We start from the raw sequence: 20,456 nt of genomic DNA on the forward strand, positions 1-20,456 counted from the left end.
GCTGTCCCAGGTGTCTGGGTTGCTGTTCCAGGTTTTGGTGATTGTTCCATGCAGATGAGGGATCCAGGCAGGGAATTGGGTCAAAAAAATCAAAGCCAAAAATTCCAGAGCTGGTTCCAGGGAAATCGGGAATAAAGGAATCAGGAAAGATTGGCACTCAGTGATGATCGGTCACAGCTTGGGCTTGATCCCAGAGGTTTTTCCAGCCTGAGCAATCCTGGGATTCTGTGACTGCCCAAATTAAGGTGTCAGTGGGATCTGGGATTTTCCTGGAATATCTCCAGTGGCAGGTGAGGGATCTCTGGAATCCTGGAATGCTCAAAGTACATTTTCTCTCCCAAATCCCTTTTTCCATCCCATGTTCATTCCTCACCTTTCCCACTGTTTTTTGGGATAATGAATTGGTTTTTGTTTCACCCATCCAGGGCAAACTGGAGATGACTTTGGAAATCGTGGCGGAGCAGGAGCATGAGGAGCGTCCGGCCGGGATGGGACGGGATGAGCCGAACATGAACCCCAGGCTGGAGGATCCCAAGTAAGAGCATCCCGAACGGAAAAGCAACAACCAGGGCATGGAATTCTCCAGGTCCAAATGGGAATTCTGGGTTTCCAGCTGGAGGGAACTGGGCTGAACTGGGTTTGTGCCTGGGTAGGATGCACTTGGAACTGGTGGAGGGAGTGCAGGGAAATTGGGATGGTGATGTGGAACAGCGATCTGGAACACCTATCCAATGGGATTGGGAGATTGGTCTGGAACATCAATCCAGTGGGATTGGGAAACTGGTCTGGAGCACCAATCCAGTGGGATTGGGAGATTGGTCTGGAACACCTATCCAATGGGATTGGGGGATTGGTCTGGACCATGAATCCAGTGGGATTGGGAGATTGCTCTGGAGTACCAAGGTGAACATTGATGGGACCTCCCCAGAGCGATGAGGAACATTCCAGTGGCATTGGGAAGCTGCTATGGACCATGAATCCATTGGGATTGGCTGCATCACCAATCCAGTGGGATTGTGAGGCTGGTCTGGACCATGAATCCATTGAGATTTGGAAGCTGGTCTCAGCCATCCGTCCATTGGGATTGGGAGATTGGTCTGGAGCACCAATCCAGTGGGATTTGGGAGATTGGTCTGGATCACTAAGGTGGACATTGATGGGACATTCCCAGAGGGATGAGGAACTGGCACATTCCAGTGGGATTGGGAGACTGGTCTGGATCACCAATCCAGTGGGATTGGGAAACTGCTCTGGACCATGAATCCATTGGGACTGGGGCGGGGTTGGTCTGGACCATGAATCCATTGGGATTGGGAAGCTGCTCTGGACCATGAATCCAATGGGATTGAGTGGGTTGGTCTGGACCATGAATCCATTGGGATAAGAGTCTGCTCTGGACCATGAATCCATTGGGATTGGGAAGCTGCTCTGGACCGTGAATCCAATGAGATTGAGGGGGTTGGTCTGGACCATGAATCCATTGGGATAAGGAGTCTGCTCTGGACCATGAATCCATTGGGATTGGGAAGCTGCTCTGGACCGTGAATCCAATGGGATTGTGGGGTTTGGTCTGGACCATGAATCCATTGGGATAAGGAGTCTGCTCTGGACCATGAATCCATTGGGATTGGGAAGCTGCTCTGGACCATGAATCCAATGGGATTGTGGGGTTTGGTCTGGACCATGAATCCATTGGGATAAGGAGTCTGCTCTGGACCATGAATCCATTGGGATTTGGAAGCTGCTCTGGACCATAAATCTGTTGGTATTGACTGGATCACCAATCCATTGGGGTTGGGAAGCTGCTCTGGACCGTGAACCCAATGGGCTTGGGAGTCTCTTCTGGACCCTAAATCCAACGGGATTTGGGAGTCTCTTCTGGACCCTAAATCCAATGGGATTTGGGAGGTTGTTCTGGACCATAAATCCAATGGGATTGGGAAGCTGCTCTGGACCATGAATCCAGTGGGATTTGAGGCTGGTCTGGACCACTGAGGGGAATGGGACTGGGGATCCAGGAGGACGAAATTCCGAGGTGACCTTGCCTTCCCTTGTGTCCAGGCGTCCCGAGACCTCCTTCCTGTGGTTCACGTCCCCGTACAAGACCCTGAAGTTCATCCTGTGGCGCCGCTACAAGTGGGTGCTGATCCTGGCCATCCTCCTCTTCATCCTGCTGCTTTTCCTGGGAATCTTCGTCTACGCCTTCCCGGTACGGAGCGGCTGGGAGAGGACAGGGATGGGCCGAGGTCTGAGGGGTGATGGATTCAGGGGGATGGAAAATTCCATGAGAGGAGCACAATGGGTTAAAAAGGGACTGTTTTGGGGTTTGGGATCCTCATGGGGAAAATATGGAGTGACTGGAGCGTGTCCAGGGTTGGGAATGGAGCTGGGAAAGGGCTGGAGCACCAGGAAAAGCTGAGGGAGATGGAAAAGGGGCTCATCCTAGAGAAAAGTGGGATCAGAGGGGACTTCTGGCTCTCCACAATTCCCTGAAAGTTTGGAGCCAGGTGGGATTTGGGATCTCCTCCCAGAGGACAAGAGGGAACAACCTCAAGTTGTTCCAAGGGAATTTTGGGTTGGATATTAAGGAAAATCCCTCATGGAAAGGGGTGTCCAGCCCTGGAGCAGTGGTGGAGTTCCCATCCATGGAATCATTCCAAAAATATCCGGATGTGATGCTCAAGGATGTGGATAATGATGAACAAGGGTTGGGGCTCTTTTCCAACCTCAGCAATTCCATGGTATCAGGAGTGGTGGAGATCCCAAAAAAGCATGGAAAGGTCATTCCTGGGGTGTCCTCAGCAACACAAAGTGCTGACACTGGGACAGATCCTGAGGTTTTCTGGGATGCAGAGGGGAAAAAAATCTGGGATAGCTTTGATTGCCTTTGGCTAAAATCCATGGAGTTTCTGGCGGGATTTGTTGTTGGAATAAGTGAGGATAGGGCAGGGCTGGAGGAGTGTCCTCCTACTGGAAGGCTCTGCATTCCAGAAAAATCCTGGCACAGCTTTGGGAATGCTCCAGGACCCCTTTCCAAAGGGGCAGAACAGGTGATGTCCCGGATTTTGTGGGATCATGGAAAAAGGAGCTGTAGGGATACAAGGCCAGGGGTTGGGTGGTGAATCCATGGGATTTGTGGGAATCTCAGAGGACGGGAAGAAGCAGCAGGATCCAGACAAGAGGACGAGGCTCCAGCAAATCAGGGAAAACTGGGAATGCTTCCCACTGGGATGGTGCTGGAGGAAGGGGCCAAATTAGTTCCAAGAGTTTGAAGAGGTGGGAATTTGTCTTAAAAAGTTTTGGGAAAAACAATCAAAGTACAGGAATAACTTCCAGTTCTTGTTGAATTCTTCCAATGATTCCCTCATTTTTCCAATTATTCCTTTATTCTTCCAACTATTTTCTTATTTTCCCAGTCATTCCCTTATTCTTCCAGTGATTCCTTCATTCTTCCAGTGATCCCCTCATTTTTCCAATTATTCCCTTTTTCTTTCCCCCACCAATTCCCATGTTTTTCTGATCATTTCCTTTTTCTTCCAGTGATTCCCTCATTTTTCCAACGATTCCCTTATTTTTCCAACGATTTCCCTTATTCTCCCAATGATTTCCTTATTCTTCCAATTATTCTCTCATTTTTCCAGTGATTCTCTTATTTTTCCAACGATCCCCTCATTTTCCCCATGATTCCCATGTTTTTCCAATGATTCCCTCATTCTTCCAGCGATCTCCTCATTTTCCCCATGATTCCCATGATTTTCCAATGATTCCCTCATTTTCCCCATGATTCTCATGTTTTTCCAATGATTCCCTCATTTCCCCCATGATTCCCATGTTTTTCCATCCTTCCAGAACTACGCTGCTATGAAACTGGTGAAACCTTTCAACTGAAACTGCTCCTGTGCCTGCCTGGGAATTTTGGGAAGGAATTTTGCCTCTGGAAGTGGAGAAGGAACAACCTCATCCAGGCCTCCAGCTGCTGCCAAAGACTCCGCTTGCCTTTGGAATTCCACCTGGGAAGCGACACCTAACCAAAGCCTCCACCAAAATATTCCTGATTTTCCAGAATTCTCTGTTTCGTTTGAGTTTTCCTGCTGCTCTGGTTGGTAAATCCCGAATTCCAGTGGAAATCCGAGGAGGGAGAGGGGAAAGGATCTTTCCATCCGTGAGTTGGGAATGTGTGGAGGACTCTCAGGGCAGGATTTGGGATTGGCCAGAATCCCAAAATCCCACGGATTCTGAGCACTTCTTGCTCTCTGATCCAACCTCAGTTTCCCTTTTCCCTGTATTACCCTGTTTCTATATTGTAAACCTATGGAAAATGTGTTGGAAAACCGGAATCCCTGGGATGACACATCATATTCCCAAAGCTGAAATCACGGGAATGGGAAAAGGCCGTGATGCAAAACCTGGGATTTGGAGTTGGTGCTGTCCAAAATCCCAGTTTCTCTTGGATTTTGAGGCCTTTGCATTCCATCATGGAATTCTGGAGCTGGTTTTCCCTTGGAGCTGCTCCACAATCCCACAGGTCTCCCATTCCAGCTGGGAGAGGAATCCCAGGAGCAACTGGGCTTTGATTTCCTCCTCTCCCGCTGTCTCCCAGTCACTTTTTTGGGAATGCTTGGTCTTTTTCATGTCAGTATTTGCAGAATCCCGGGATCACCAAGGTTGGAAAAGACCTTTGGGATCATGGAGTCCGAGCTGTGCCTGTTCCCCACCTTGGCACTGAGTGCCACATCCAGGAATTCCTTGGACACCTCCAGGGATGGGGATCCCAACCCTCCCTGGACAATTCCAAAATTCCTGACTGCCCTTTCCATGGGGAAATTCCTGCTGTGTCCAACCTGAGCCTCTCACAGGACAACCTGAGACCGTTCCCTGTTTTCCTGTTATTCCCTGGGATCAGATCCCAACTCCCATCTCACTCCAGATTTTCAGGGAGTTGTGCAGAGCCAGAAGGTCCCTCCTGATCCTCCTTTTCTCCAGGCTGAGCCTCGTTGATTTTCCTTTAAAATCATTTTCCCTTGTATTCCCAAAGATTCTTATGGAAAACGTCCCAATCCATACTCACCGCTGCCGGGTGTTAATGGAGGGAAAATCCTGACCTGGGATGGGATTTGTTTTCCAAACAAATCCATGATCCACAACCTTCTCAGCCTCCCATGGATCTGATGGGAATGCTGGGACATTCCCGCTTTTGCTGTTCCCTCCTGTCCCTGGAGCGGGATGATCCTGTGGGATGTGGCATTTGGGGATTTGTGACCTTGGCGGGGTTGGTTCCATAATTCCATGATTCCCAGGGTTTCCCAGTGCTGGGAGGATGTCAATCCTTAAATTTTCATCCTGCAAGGAATCATCTCCCATTTTTCCACCAGAAAAATCCCATTATTATGGGATGCTGCTCCGGCACCTTTGCTGATTCGGGATCTTCCTGTCCTCCCTTCAGCAGGATGAGACTTATCCTTGATTCCATGTTTTCCTTGGAGCTGTGGCTGCTCCAAATGAGCAAGGAGCTGGGAAAAGTGATCCCAAGGGATCAATTTCCCAGGAAAAAGCACTGATGGCATCTCCTGCCCCTCTCTGGCCAGGATTTTAAGCCTGTGCTTAAAAAATAGGGAAAAACTTTTAAATGGCTTTGTTGGATCGGGATGTAATCCATGGGGGATTAAATCCAGGGATTCTCATCGGAACAGCTCCCGGATTACGCAGGGCAGCTCCTTCTCTGTGTTTTCCACGCGGAAAAAGCATGGCTTTGGGATTTATGGGGATTTATAGGGATTTACAACCCCATCCCTGCTGCTGAGCTTGGCTGATCCACGGCCCTTTCCCAAAAGTTGGAGCGGAGGAATCGGCTCTGGATTTGCACATCCCAGGGCGGAGGTTTCATTTTCCGTCGTTAAACGCTTCGTTTTCCCTCGGTTTTTCCCTAAAAGCCTCCCAACCCCATTCCCACCCCCATCCCTGTTTATAGCCCCCATCAAACCGCCAGGATTCGCTCCAATTTTCCAGAGGTTTTATTATCCCGGAGGATCTGAGGAGCCGAGGACAAAAGTTGCTTCTGTTTGGCCCTTGCTGGGATTGGGAATTTGGGTTCTATGGGAATGTTGGTCCCAGCACCTTTTCCACCAGGATCCGGCTGTGCCGCAGGGAATCTGGAATTCCCTGAGTGCTCTCCTGGAATCCACAGTGGGAATTCAGGTCTGATATCTCTTGGATTTGCAGGAATTCTGGGATTTCCCATCCTGCTGTAATTCCCCATGATCCCAACCCAAAATCTCAGAGCCAAGAGCCCCAAATGGATGCGTGATCCGTGTTGGAATGACAAAAGTGGGATGCTCATCCCCCATCCCATCGGGAACACCGCTGTCAATCCCAGAAAATCCATCCGTGGGAATGTCCAAGGCCAGCTTGGATAAGGATTGGAGCCGCCTGGGGTTGTGGAATGCCTGGAATGGGATGGGCTTGAAAGTTTGGGATTCACTCTGGAGACACTTCCAGTGGGAAACTGGATTTTATTCCCAGCATTCCCCTGGCAAACCTGGGATGGGAGAGGAGGATCCAGGGCATCCAGTTCCATGGAGTCAGGGATTTCCAGAAGGAAATCCGTGCTCCCAGTGTGTTTTCATGCCAAGAGGATCCCGTGGGATTCCGGTGGGTAAATTCAGGTTGGAGCATCCGGAAAAACCAACTCCATCCCGTTTTTTTCCCCTGAACAGCCACATCCAGCTCCGGGCCTGGTTGTGTCTCCTCCAAATCCAGGTGGGAGCTGTAGAAGGAATTCCCTGTGGCTTCCGGTTATCCAAGGAATTGGCTGGAATTTGTTCTGGGTCACCCGTGCCTGCCTTGTCCGCAATAATGCCCAAAGCACTGTGATTCCCAAAGAAACGCTCTGAAACATTCCCGTTCCCGGTGTTTTGATTGTGGGGATGGAACTGCGGCTCGTCTTGGAGCTGGGAATGGGAAAATCGGGATTGTGGAGAAGGGAAAATCCAGGGAATGCTCAGAGGGGTCCCAGGAGAGCTGGAGAGGGGCAGGACGCAGGGAATGGCTTCCCAGAACTCCTGGGAATGAAATTCCTTCATTCTCCCACCTCAGTGTTGGGGTCTCCTGGAGGTTTTCCCTGGAAGCAGCCTAATCCCACATTTATGAAAATCATGGAACCAGGGTGCCTTAATGGGATGGAATTCCTGGGGCCGGCAGAGGAGGGAGAATCCACTTTATCCCTGTTTTTTTCCACCCTTTGGAGCAGATTCCAAACTGTTGTGCTTCTGTCCCAAGCCAATAAACACAAATAGGATTTGGTGGATATGGAAAAGTGAGGAGAAGAAATCCCAGGGTAAGCCAGAGATTTACAATTCCTCTTTGCCAACGAAAACAGCGGGAAGAATCATCCGTTGGCAAATCCGTGGCTGGAAAACAAAGCCTGGATTCATGGTGTGCCTCCGTGGATCGCAGGGAACAATTGGGATGAGTCACTTCCAAAGGGTGGGAATGGCCTTGGAGCTTCCAGGAGGGACAGGGAGGTCACTGGAGAGGTTTGGAGGTCTCCGTGCTGGAATGCCGGGAAGAGTTCATCCCTCTTTTCGGCCCAGGCACTGGAGAAATCGGAGTCAGGCGCCTCCAAATCGTTCTGGGTTTTGTGGTTTTTTTCTTTGGGAATTGTGCAATCCGAGGGAAAACAAACAGAACAACAACACAAAGGCAGGTTGGATTTTATTTCTGTTTTCCAGTTGTCTGAATAATCAGGGATTGGGAATTCCATTATTTCCTTTGGAAGGATAAATACCTAAAAATAAAACCCTAAAAATGCTCCTATTCCTGCAGGATAACAGAAATTTCCTTCAATTCCAGCATCAGCTTTTAAAAGGAATACCAGAAATCCCAAATTTTGTGTGTAATGGAGACATCTGGGATCATCTCCCTCGTGGTCTGAGCTCCAGAAATCCCGGAGATGTTGAAGAACTTGATTAATAATTAATTAATTTTAAATTTCTCAACTTGATCCTAAAAAATTAACCTGGAGAGGATCATTCCCTCTTTCCTACCTCTCCCACCTCCATCCTAAGCAGGAATTAGCTCAAAACAGGGATTTGCCCCAAAGATTTAAATTTGGGAGATTCCAGCCTTCCCACAGAACTGGAGGGGAGAGAATTGGACAAGGAAAAAAGCTGGAAAAAAGAGATGGAAGAGTACTGGGACATCTGGGAGAAGGGATGAAACTGGAATTCCCAGGTTTGTTTAACCCATCCAGAACCAGAAAAAAAAGCCAGGAATAAATCCTGGCCAAGCAGGAAAACCAAAAATTGGGATAAAATGGAGAGGAAAAGGCTGTGGATGCATCCCGGATTTTATTCCACCAGGAGCAGCAGCTGAGGTGGGGCTGGGCCTTGACCTTCCCTCGAGGTTGGAATTTTTCCATGATCCTTCATTTTCCCAAGTCACAGGATCATGGAATCATGGAATGGTTCAAGGAAGAGACCTTAAAGCTCATCCCATTCCATGGGCAGGGATATCTCCCATTGCTCCAGAATGCTCCAAGCCCATTCCAGCCTGGCCTTGGACAATTTCAGGGATGGGGAGCCAAAATTCCATGGGGAGCCAAATCCCAAATCCCGACGGTTCAGAGCTCTGCTGGAGAGGACAATTTTCCATCCTCTTCTCACCATTGGGAAAATTCCATCTTGGACAACTTCTGGGCTCCATGGAAAAATCCCAAACCTTTGTGTCCAAGTCCTCGCTGTGCCAAGGAGAGGCTGGAGAGGGTCTGGAGCAGGAATTCCACTCCTGGAGTGCCAGTGGGTGGACGAGACGTTCCAGGCTGGCTAATTCCAAGAGTTCTGCTTCCCATTAAAGCGCCGGAGAGCAGCTGGAGCTCTGGAGTCCATTAAATGCCACTTTTCGGGGATGGGCTTGGATTCCAGCTGTTTATTTTTATATCCAGGGAACTGAGCAATGGGATGGAAAAAAACATCGGAATATCAAACATGGATTCCCTGCTCCGACATGCCAGGCATGGAAAAGCCTTTTTAGAAATATTGGCATCTTCAGCACCTGGAGGTAATGGAGAATCCAGAATTCCAGGATTGGAATAGCCAGGATTTGTACAGGGAGGTTTGGTTTTTAATTTGCCTGGAATGGATTGCCTGGGAATAGAGATGGGAATCCTCCTTCCAAAGGCGCCACCAGGGGAAAACTGGGAGAAATGGGATGGAATGAACAAAAATGGTTCCAAGTCCATTGTTTAGGAAGGAATTCTTGGCTGTGAGGTGAGTGAGGGACTGGGATGGAATTCCCAGAGAAGCTGTGGAAACCACATCCATGGAGGTGTCCAAGGCCAGGTTGGATCCACCTGGGACAGTGGGAGGTGTCCCTTCCAACCCAAACCATTCCAGGATTCTGGAGCCAGGTTGGGAGAGCTGGGAATATTCCCCTGGAGAAGGGAAAATCCCAGGGAATGCTCAGAGTCCCTGCAGGGGCTCCAGGAGAGCTGGAGAGGGACTGGGGACAAGGGCTGGAGGGACAGGACACAGGGAATGGCTTCACTGGGAAAGGGGAGATTGGGCTGGGATCTGGGCAAGGAATTCCTGCCTGGGAGGGTGGGGAGGGGCTGGGCTGGAATTCCCAGATTTACTGTGGCTGCCCCTGGATCCCTGCAGTGTCCAAGGCCGGGTTGGATGGAATTTGGAGCCGCCTCCTTCACCAGCTCCAAGCTCCCAACCCATTCCCAAACCAATCAGGGATCAGGTGTTGTCCGATGGACCAAATCCAGCATTTCTCTGCTCCAAGGATCCCACCAGCAGCCGGGAGCTGGGACAGCTCCGCTTTTCCTCACCCCGCAGAGCCAGAGCAAAACCCGGCAGCCGCTTTTCCCATAATGGTTTATGGGAAATCCATGGATAAACATCAAAGGATTTCTCCTGGCCAGGTGGGAAGGCCGAGATCGTAACCTTTTATTGCTCCTGCTCCAGGGAATTGTTCTCCCACTGCCAGCCCTTGGACATCAGGAATTTGTTAAATCCAGGCCCCTCTGGAGCACCTTCCTCTCCTTACCCCAATATCCCATCTGTGCAGGACACAGGGAATGGCTCCACTGGGAAAGGGGAGATTGGGCTGGGATGTGGGCAAGGAATTCCTGCCTGGGAGGGTGGGGAGGGGCTGGGCTGGAATTCCCAGATTTGCTGTGGCTGCCCCTGGATCCCTGGCAGTGTCCAAGGCCAGGTTGGATCCACCTGGGACAGTGGGAGCTGTCCCTGCCATGGATGGGGTGGGATGGGAATGGGATTGGATGGGATTTAATGTTCCTTCTCATCACAACCATTACAGAATCCCAAGTCAGAGCTCTTCCAGGTGCAGAATTCCAGACCTGGAAGGGGCTTTAGGCTCTCCCAGAGGGAACAGGGGGATGTGATCCAAGGTGATTTCCCAGGGATCGTTCAGCACCATCCTCAGGGAAGTTTGGGAAAACCAAATAATCCTGAAATCCCAGACTGGCTTGTGTGGAAAGGAACCTGAAATCCCATCCCATTCCGTAGGACACCTTCCTCTATCCCAGACTGCTCCAAGCCTTTTCCTGAACTCCTGGAAGCCCGGACCCATCAGCTGACGGTGACATCACAACCCTGAGCCGTCAGGACATTCCCGAATCCCAAAAATATCCCTTCTCCGGGGGCCGGGAAGCAGCAGCAACCCATCCATCCTGTCAGCACGGCTATTCCCAGTTTTTTTCTGGCTCTGGGAACACAGGGAGGGTGGGAAGTGTGAGGAAAGGGGGGGTGGTGGCACATCTGGATGCACTTGGAGCCGGGGTGGTGGCAGCTGTTCCCTCATCCCGGTCGCTCCGGGGCTGGAATCAATTTCCAAAGGGTTTTTCCTGCCTAAATTGGAGCCCAGAGTCTGCTTGGCTCCTTCTCTCCCAGTTTTCCAGCTGGGATTTTATGCCTTGGCCTCGGGAGGCTTAAAAATAGAAGTGGTGGAAAAGGAGACTGAGGAGCTTTTCCAGAGGGAGGGAAAGGAGGGAATTCTGTGCTCCTTGGGGTGGGGAAGGGGAGAAATTCCCGGCAGGAGATAACCCTGAGCCAGGTTATTCCCAAAGGGATTTAAAATCTGCCCCTCCGTTCCTGGTTTTAATTGGAAGCCACTTAAAGTGAGGTTGAATTCTGGGAGTGAGATGAAATCCAAGATTTTCCTTGGAAAAATGGCGTTGCAGGGCCTGCTGGTGGAGCCCTGCACTCTGGGGAAAAATCCGGGATGGGATTTATTTAACTGGGCCAGAAATTTGTCCATGCAAACCCCCTGGAATTGAAAAACTGGGAAAGGAGCGCCCAAAAGCAGATTTTTGGGAAGGTGGGATATGATCCAGAGGCGGGAAAGGATCTTTGTGTCCGGATTCAGGTGGAATGTGCAGCTTTATGGGAAAAGAGCTGATTTGTGGGATTGTAACTGATGAGGGACAGGAAAATTGGGAATGGCTTCCCACTGCTGGAGGGAAGAGTTGGGTGGGATATTGGGAAAGATTTTTTTGGGAAGTTTGTCCCAAAAAAAGCACCAAACCACAGGTTTTCCATATCCACAGGTCGGATTCCTACTGGGAATTTATTCCATGGGTGTTTCTCCAGCCCCTGGAGAGGGATTTAACCCAGAGAGGTTGGGAAGAGTCACCTGGAGTATCTGGATTTTGGGAGCAGCTCCCTGGATAGCCACTCTAAATCCTGAAATCTTCACTCCTAAAAAAACAAAAACCAAAAAAATCTTTCCTCCTAAAATATCCATGAGGAGCCTTGGGAAAAACTGGGCTCTGGAAAAGGTTTTTTGGGAGTGCTGATGGAGCTTGGGATGGATTTGGGATCTTCACATTCCTGCCTTAAAGACAGAATCCCAAACAAAAAGCTCCCCCAAAAATCCCAAATCCCAACAAAAATTAGGCGGAAATTCTGGAAATCAAAGGATTTTCCACCTTTTCCAGCATTCCAGCTTTTTTCCAGGAGTTAGGGATCCACATCCTATTTTAGGGCCAGAGAAGGGAATTCCCAACAGCACCCAATCCTCATTCCTGCACTTCCAAATGTGGGAATTACACTGGAAAATCGAGATGTCCTCCCAAAATCACGTGGAAGGACAGACAGGAGTCTTGCAATCCTTAGGAAAACTCAGAATCTGCGGGACAAAATCCGTGTGGAACAAAAAGTTATTTTTAGCCACGGTCAGGCTCCATCTGTTCCTGCCAGGTTTGGGATTTTAAAATCCAGGACCTCTTTCTATCCCTGCTCCTCTCTGGAATTCCAATTTTTTTTTTTCTTTTTTTTCCTAAAACCTCCAGCTTTCCTAACAAATTTTTCCTGCTTTTTTTGCCTCCAATCCAGCTCCATTTCTTCCTCAGGAAGAGTTTTCCCGTCTCTGCTCTGCTTTATGGGATTTCCATGCCCTGACGCGACCCCCATTAATTCCCAAATAAAAATCCGGCTGAAGACAAAAACTCCTCTGGTTTTTCCACCTTTTTTTTTTTTTCCCCTCCAATCCTTCTGTTTCTGGGCTCATAATTTTTTACGAGCTCGGTGATTCCAAGCGATTTCATTTCCCAGCTCCCTTCATTATTTCCATGTTGGGAATTTTATTGGCGGGGAAGGTAAACAAATAACATTTGTTTTCCCTAAAATCCACATTCCCCTGTTGTTTTCCTGGTTATTCCCAGTCTGGCTTCTGTTTGTCTCATATCCCATGGCCATGTGGAAGGGATGGAGATGTCGGAATATTTTGGATCCCTGTTTTCTTGGGTAAGGTTTGGGTTTGGAATGAGGGAAGGGGGAAAAGGTTTTTTGGGGAAAAAAAGTTTTTGGGGGATACATGGTGGATCATTCCCAGAGAAACTGTGGATGTCTCATCCCTGGAAGTGCCCAAGGCCAGGCTGGATAGGGATTGGATCCACCTGGGATAGGGGGAAGTGTGGATTGGGTGGAATGGGATTTAACATTCCTGTCCAACCCAAACCATTCCAGGATTTTATGAGGGATATGGAAAATTCTCCCCCAGCAACTGGACTCCTGAAAGGAAGTAGCACATCCAGGGAATCCCAGAATTCCCACACAGAGCCAGAACTGTGTGCACACCCTGGAGCAGGGCCTGTCCATCCCATCCCATCCCATCCCAATCCCAATCCCACTCCCATCTCATCCAATTCCAATTCCCATCCCAGTCCCATCCCCAATCCCAATCCCATCCCCAATTCCAATTCCATCCCATCTTGATCTCGATCCCAATTCAAATCTCAATTCCCTCTCATTCCATCCCGATCGCAATCCCACTCCCATCTCATCCAATTCCAATCCCATATCATCCCAATCCCATCTCATCCAATTCCAATCCAATTCCAATTCCAATCCCTATTCCATACCATTTCAATCCCATCCTGATCCCAATCCCACTCCCATCCCATTCAATTCCAATTCCCATCCCATCCCAATTCCAATCCCAATCCTATCCCCCATCCCATCCTGGGATGTGCAGGGAAAAGCTCTCCATGGGGTGTTCTCAGATCATCCTATCCCAAAAATCCAGCTCCACCCCTGGGAAGCTGGAAGGGAAAACTTCGGAGCGAGAACTTGGAGCAGTTTCCAGCGAGCCGCCCTCGTTCCTGTGGCTAGAAATAAATCCCTGGAGCACGGAAAAGCTCTCAGGGACTCACAGGTGCTCGGAGCCTGTTGAGATTTTCTGGGAATTGCTTCTTTTCCGTGAGAATGGGACAAAAATCCATCCAGGGCATGGAAGAGCCCTTGAAAAACGCCCACGGAGCGGAGACATCCTGCCCTGAGCTTGGATGAAAAGTCCTTGATTGGAGGTTTCTTCCCTTTTTCCCTCTTGATCCGTAGGAAAAGCGGCTCCTTTGACGTGTTTGTCAATGCCTCGGGAAGCGGGAATGAGCGCAATTAGCTCGGGAATTGTTGCGGAATAAAGGTCAGCTCATTAGCACACGGAATTAATTCCCGAGTGGTTTTTTCCAGGAGGCTCAACCAGGTGAGGAGGGGAAGGAGGGAATTGTGGCTTCTCTGGTGCCTCCGGCACTAAATGGATCCGGAATTGTCCTCTCGGAGCAGCTGCAACTCTGGGAGCAGCTGTGGGGGGGCAAAAATATCCCGGGAAAGTTTGGGATGGGATGGATTTAAAGTTCAGCTTTTTTGACACAGGGACAATTCCCACTGTTCCAGGTGGATCCAGCCTGGCCTTGGACACTCCAGGGATCCAGGGGCAGCCACAGCAAATCTGGGAATTCCAGCCCAGCCCCTCCCCGCCCTCCCAGGCAGGAATTCCTTGCCCAGATCCCAGCCCAATCTCCCCTTTGCCAGTGAAGCCATTCCCTGTGTCCTGTCCCTCCAGCCTTGTCCAGTTGCTTCCAATTGGATCCTGCCTGGGATTTGATCCCAGTCCTTGGAGCCTCCCATTCTCATGGTTAACAGCTCCTGCCTCTGGAAAAATGAAAGGAGCTTTATTCCCTCCTGGAATTCCAGGCTGGAGTGAGTAGAGTGTGTTCCTTTTATATTCCCGCCTTTCCTACCCACTCCGGCTCTGCGGGACTGGATCTAAACCCACCCTAAAGCCAGGCCTAACCTCCCACTGGCCTGCATGGCAATTCCATGAACTTCTCCCTCACATTTGCAGAATTCCTCATTGGAATGATCCATCCTGGTTTCAAAGTTGGCTCCGAAGGGGGTGAACGTGGAATTCAAATTCCCTCAACACCCCGGGATATTCCAGCCACAAAGAGGAATTTTAACCTTTCCCTGACCTGGAGATGTGGGATTGGGAGCTGGGATAAAACTCTCATTCCTCACTTTTGCTCCATGGATTTCCTTCCTGCCTTTACGGAATCATTGTTTTCCAGCAGCCCACAGGACAACTGAGCAGAATTCCCTCCAAATTCCAGGGAATGTTTTTTTCTGGGATGCAGCTAAGAGTGAGTAAGCAAAGCCTGGTTCCCAGTGGGAGCCGCCAACCTCGGAGTTACCCAGGAATGTTGTCCTGAACTCCACCAGCTCTGGAGTGGCTCCTCTGGGATTTGCTGGCTGCAGGTTGGTGTGGATTTGGGAATTTGGGATTTTTCCTGCCAGGAGCAGGGATGACCCCTGTGAGGTGCAGATGGAGCATCTTAGAATCTCACACTGACCTTGGAGCAGGGATTTCCATGGGATTGTGGAGTCCATGTTTTCCTTGGATTTCTATCAGGGGAACAACCACCCAAGGTTGGATAAGGCTTGGATAAACCTGGGATGGTGGGAGATGTCCCAGACCATGGATGGGGTGGGAGTGGGATGGGATTTAAGGTCCCTTTTCACCCAAACCATTCCAAGATTCTGGAGCCAGGCTGGGAGAGTTGGGAATGTTCCCCTGGAGAAGGGAAAATGCCAGGGAATGCTCAGAGTCCCTGCAGGAGCTCCAGGAGAGCTGGAGAGGGACTGGGGACAAGGGCTGGAGGGACAGGACACAGGGAATGGCTTCAGTGGGAAAGGGGAGATTGGGCTGGGATCTGGGCAAGGAATTCCTGCCTGGGAGGGTGGGGAGGGGCTGGGCTGGAATTCCCAGATTTGCTGTGGCTGCCCCTGGATCCCTGGCAGTGTCCAAGGCCAGGATGGATCCACCTGGCACAGTGGGAATTGTCCCTGAACATCCCACTGGAATATGAAGGACTTTAAGGTCCCTTCCCACCCAAAACATTCCATGATTCTGTGCATCCCTTTGCTTTTCCACCCATCCAGAGCCCGGGGTTATTCCCTCCTTTTCCCGGAAAGGCTCCATGGGGGTACTGGGCAAAACATTCCCTCCTAAAATAGCCGGGAAAGGGGCCTGGGAAGCCGCAGGGATCAGAGGTGCTCCAGAGGAGCAGCTGCTGGGATGGATGCATCCCAGATGTGGGAGGGAACGGCTCCATCCCGTGAAAATTCCTTTTTCCCTCCCAAAAACGACCTGGCAAAGGAGGATTGGAGAATTCCCACTGGATTTTGTTGTTTGTTTGTTTCAGGTTTTGTTTATTATTGTTTAAAAATTTATTTATTTTTTAAAATTAAGTTTCTTCTGATTACCAAAGCAAAAGGAAAAACCTGGAATTCTGGATGGGTCCAGGGAATGGAGTGCTTGGAGAGGCCTTGGAAAAATCCTGGTTCCTGTTTCACCTGGGCAGGGAGAAATGTGCTGGATGAGAACAAATTCCATGATTATGGCTGTGGATGGGACTGGGATTTAAAGAGACAGGAATGGGATAATTCCCATGGATGTGGTTCTGAGGGGGATCCCAGGAACTGCAGAAGGGAAAAATCTTTCCAGGAATTCTGGAGTTGTTTGGGTGGGAAAGGAACTTAAATTCCATCCCAATCCAATTCCTTGCCCAGATCCCAGACCAATCTCCCCTTTCCCAGTGAAACCATTCCCTGTGTCCTCCAGGCCTTGTCCCCAATTCCAGCTCTCCTGGAGCCCCTGCAGGCTCTGGAAAAGGTTCCAAGTTTTTCCTGGAATCTTCCATGAACACTTTTATTTGCTGGACACTTCTCTTGTCCCTACATCCCAAAAAAACCTTGGATAACTCCTCATTGAGAGGGCAGGGATCTCCTCAATCCGCAGGTTACCCTTGGAGATGATCCCATGGCCATGGAAGCAGCTCCGGAGTGGCTCCATCCCAAAAATCCTCTCTGGAGCTTTCCCCTCATTTTCCAGAGAGAAAAACTCCAGCTCCTGTTGGAAAAGGATTGGGATGAAAAAAATTGTGGAATACCGGATTTGGTGCTGGGATACTTCCCAATTCGGGCTCCCATGCTGTTGGACATGGATAAAATTCCCTGGATGGATTCCAAGCATGGAATTCTGTAACACTCTCTGAGGTGGGGATCACTGCCCTGCTTTTCCAGGGAATATTTCCCTGGAAATTCAGGATTTGGGATTTTGTGATTCAAGATTTCAGACTCTCTTGGGGTATCCATGGATATTTGTGATATTCCAACGAGGAACTGGATTTTTCTGACTCTGGAAAACAATTGGGATGAGCTTTGTCCTTCCCTCTGGAGCACCAAAGGAGATTTTCCTGGAAAAGAGAGGGGAAAAAAGGAGGAAAAATGGGAAAAGCAGGAATTCTTGGTGGCACCAGAGGGAGCTCTTCCATTGCAGATGAGGCTGGAATCAGTTGAATCCTTAATCTCCCATTCCAAGTTTTTCCAGGATCAGATCCCACCCGGAACAGCCAGAGCACCTTCCCGGTTCCTGTCACTGGAAACTCCCAAAAAAACCATTATCCCTAAATCCCTGGAAAATCCCTGCACCTCCACCTTTTCAAGGATCCCCTCTCCATATTCCCTCTAAAATTTCCACTCCAAAGATATTCCCAGGTTTTTTATTTATTTTTTCCAGGCTGGAAAAAGGCTCTGAGGCTGATGGGAGAGAAGAATCCTGGAAAATCCTGGAAAAATTCCTCCCTATGGGACAGCCAGAGCCAAGAGGATTTCAAGGAGAAATTGCTATTCCCTGCTGAGTTTGGGATGTGGGATCATGGATTCAATTCCAGGGAATAGCCAGGGACAGGTCCCTATGGAATGCTGAGTGCTTGGATCCCTCAGGGCTTTTCCAGGGATTCCCTTTCCATTGTGGAAACATCCCATAATTTCCACTTTGCCCTTTCTAAGGAATTAAAGGGAAGAAGGATCTAAAACAGAAAGGAGAGGAGATTCCTCTTTTCCTTTGGGATATGAAAAAAAAATGGGATCCAGTCAATTTTCCCAGTGGCTCAAATATTCGGGAGCATTCCATGGATTTTTTTTTTAAGTGTTTTCCAAAGAATTTCCTTGGGATGGGATGATGGAGGATCCCTGAGTGATTCCTGTTCCCTCTGGAATCCCTGCTCCATACAAAAGATTTTTGGATCCCTCCCAAACGTTTATCCAAGTGTGGATGCATCCAAGGAATATTTTTTCCAGGGATTTCTCCAATTCCCTTCATCCCAAGATCATCCCGAGTTCCTCCATCCAGCCCTTGGCTCACCCCTGTTCCCAAAATCCCCAATTCCTTCTTTCCATGTCCTTTTCCCAATCCCTGTCCCAGAGCCCTTTCCCAGCCATTCCCAGTATCCCACATTCCCTCTTCCCAACCTATGGATGGGATTTGGGCCTTTTCCAACCTCAAGAATTCCATGATTTTATTCCTCACCTGCCACATCCTTCCTCACATCCAGCTGCTCTCCCTGGATCTGCTCTTCCTTAGCAGGGAATGTTTGGAAAAATGAACTCTTCCCAAATTTGGGAATTCCAGCAAATTTGGAGCATCCTGGAAATTGGGAATGCCAGCCAAGAATGTGGAAAGGTGACTGAGAAGAGCAGGAAAAGCAGCCCGGATTCCACAGGCTCATTCCAAAGGGAAGCTCCCAAAGAGCAGCTGGGAACAGATCCAGGTGGGATCCGGGACAGGGAATCCCTAGGGAATCACTTCGTGGTTGGATTGGGAATTCTCCAGGGAATGTGGGAAGCTGCTCTGTGAGGTTTGGGATAAGGGGAAGTGGGGTCAAATCATCCCCACAAAATTAGGGATGAGGGAGGGATGGATCTCTGGATTCCAGAGGGAGCAGAGCCGGGATGTTCCCATTCCCAGGGGAAGATGCGGCTGCCACAGCGAATTCCAGGAGTTCCAGGAGAGATGGAGAGGGAATTTTAGATGGGATGGAGGGACAGGACACAGGGAATGGCTTCCCACAGGGAAAGGGAGATTGGGGTGGGATCTTGGGAATATCAGTTTTTCCCATTTTATACCAATTTCCCCCCACACTTCCCAAAAATGCTTCAAGGTCTCCTTCCCATTCCCAAAATCTCCTTCTCTGGAGGAACCACAATCCCTGGAAATCAATTTTTCCCACTTGGATCCCATTCCTGGAGATTTCCCATTCCCAGCTTCTGGGTGCTCCAAGGAAAAATTCTCTGGATCAGCTGATCCAGATCTATCCTGATGATTCTGGGAAAGACTGGATGCGGGAAATTGGGGAGGATATTTAAGGATGGGCCAGGAATTTGGGATTTTAAAGGAAGGGGGATGAGGAGAGGGAGGAGACGGAAGGAATTTGAGGAGCAGTGGAGGGGGAAGAGCTTTTCCTTCTGGTGGATTTTTGGGATAAGATCTTCTCCAGGGGGCTTTGATCCTTAAATAGTGTGGGAAAGTTCTGGAAAAGTTCTGGAAAAGGTGTAAATTCCTACTATGGAATGGGGATGATCCATGGGTATGGCTGCACCTGAATCCATGGATTTGAATCCTGGGCTGGAGGATGAAGCAACTCTGGGAGAACTGGAGAGGGACTGGGGACAAGGAAGATCCAAAGATCCCGCATGGACCATTCCCACATAAATCCAGGATCACCATTCCCTGCTCCAAAGGCTCCTGCAAATCCCAAACCGCTGCTCCTCCTGGAAATTTCCGCTCGACCGGCATCCCAAGCTGAATTTACAGGAAAACTCCAGCCCTGGAAGCATCCAGCTCCTCCAGGATTTGGAGCACGCTCCGAGGAGGTGTTGGGAAATTGGGATCTGAGGAGCTGGGATCCTTTCCAAGCCAAGCTTGGATACAACTGGAAGCTCCAGGAGTTCCTTTGGGATATTCCAGCATCCATCTCCCGTGGCCAACCCCGATTCCAGAAACTGGAGCTGCCCCTCTGGAGAAGCTCCAGATCCCGATGAGTCTCCCCTCCAGCCAAACATTCCAAGGAATCTCAGTCATTCATCCTCTACACCCTAAAATTCCCCCAATTTTTTCCCAAAGAACTTGGAGGAAAAAAACCACAGATCATGGGAATTGTGCTCCAAAGTCAGGCCGGGATACTTGGACACCTCTTCCTGACCAACTCAGAGAATTCCAAGCAGAGAGATTCTAAATCCTAGATTTTTCCTGGGAGCAGATCCTTTCCTGTAGGATGTTGTGGAATCCCGATGGGATTTTCCAAGGAAAAGCCAGGAGCACAAAGGCTGGAGCAGTAGCAGGGAAGCACCAGGAATTCCGTCCATCCTCCTCCTCCATCTCCACACATTTCCCAGTTTTCCAGGGGCTTGGATTCCCTGCCAGCCCCTGGAAATTCCACCTGGAGTGCAGGGATCAATTCCGGGCCTCATTAGGATTTGATATTCCTGCTAATTGCTTTTCTAGGATCCTAGATCCAGCTCCAAGGAAGCCGAGGGTTCAAAGATCCAACGAATTCTCTGGCAGATTTATCAGCTCCCAAAATTCCTTTATTTTCTCCCAACCCCCTCATTCCCTCCAGGACTGAAATTCAAGGACACTAAAAATTCCAGCGTCCAATCCCTGATTTGGTCACATCCCCGATTTTTTTTTTTTTTTTGGGATGCTACTCCAGATCCCGTCTGTGCAACAGGAAGCAGGAGCGGGCTGGAAAAATCCAGGAATAAAGCTGGTAGACGGAACAGCAGGAGGAAAAAAATAAAAGGGATAAAAAAGGA

The 20,456-nt window shown here is 49.5% G+C and overlaps 1 protein-coding gene across 9 annotated transcripts in view; it reads left to right on the forward strand.

Annotated features, from left to right (window-relative positions):
- Nucleotides 1–6,894, forward strand: part of DYSF (dysferlin) — a 74,218-nt gene extending 67,324 nt beyond the window's left edge. For all 9 annotated transcript variants that reach the window (XM_033059831.1, XM_033059832.1, XM_033059833.1 and 6 more), the window contains 3 exons: nucleotides 426–535; nucleotides 2,062–2,209; nucleotides 3,850–6,894. In XM_033059831.1, coding sequence (XP_032915722.1) covers nucleotides 426–535; nucleotides 2,062–2,209; nucleotides 3,850–3,888 — 297 coding nt within the window. In that variant the 3' untranslated portion in view covers nucleotides 3,889–6,894. The remainder of the gene's footprint in view (nucleotides 1–425; nucleotides 536–2,061; nucleotides 2,210–3,849) is intronic.
- Nucleotides 6,895–20,456: the final 13,562 nt, after the last annotated feature.

This window comes from Catharus ustulatus, chromosome 5, assembly GCF_009819885.2.
Source record: "Catharus ustulatus isolate bCatUst1 chromosome 5, bCatUst1.pri.v2, whole genome shotgun sequence".
NCBI classification, from domain to species: domain Eukaryota; kingdom Metazoa; phylum Chordata; class Aves; order Passeriformes; family Turdidae; genus Catharus; species Catharus ustulatus.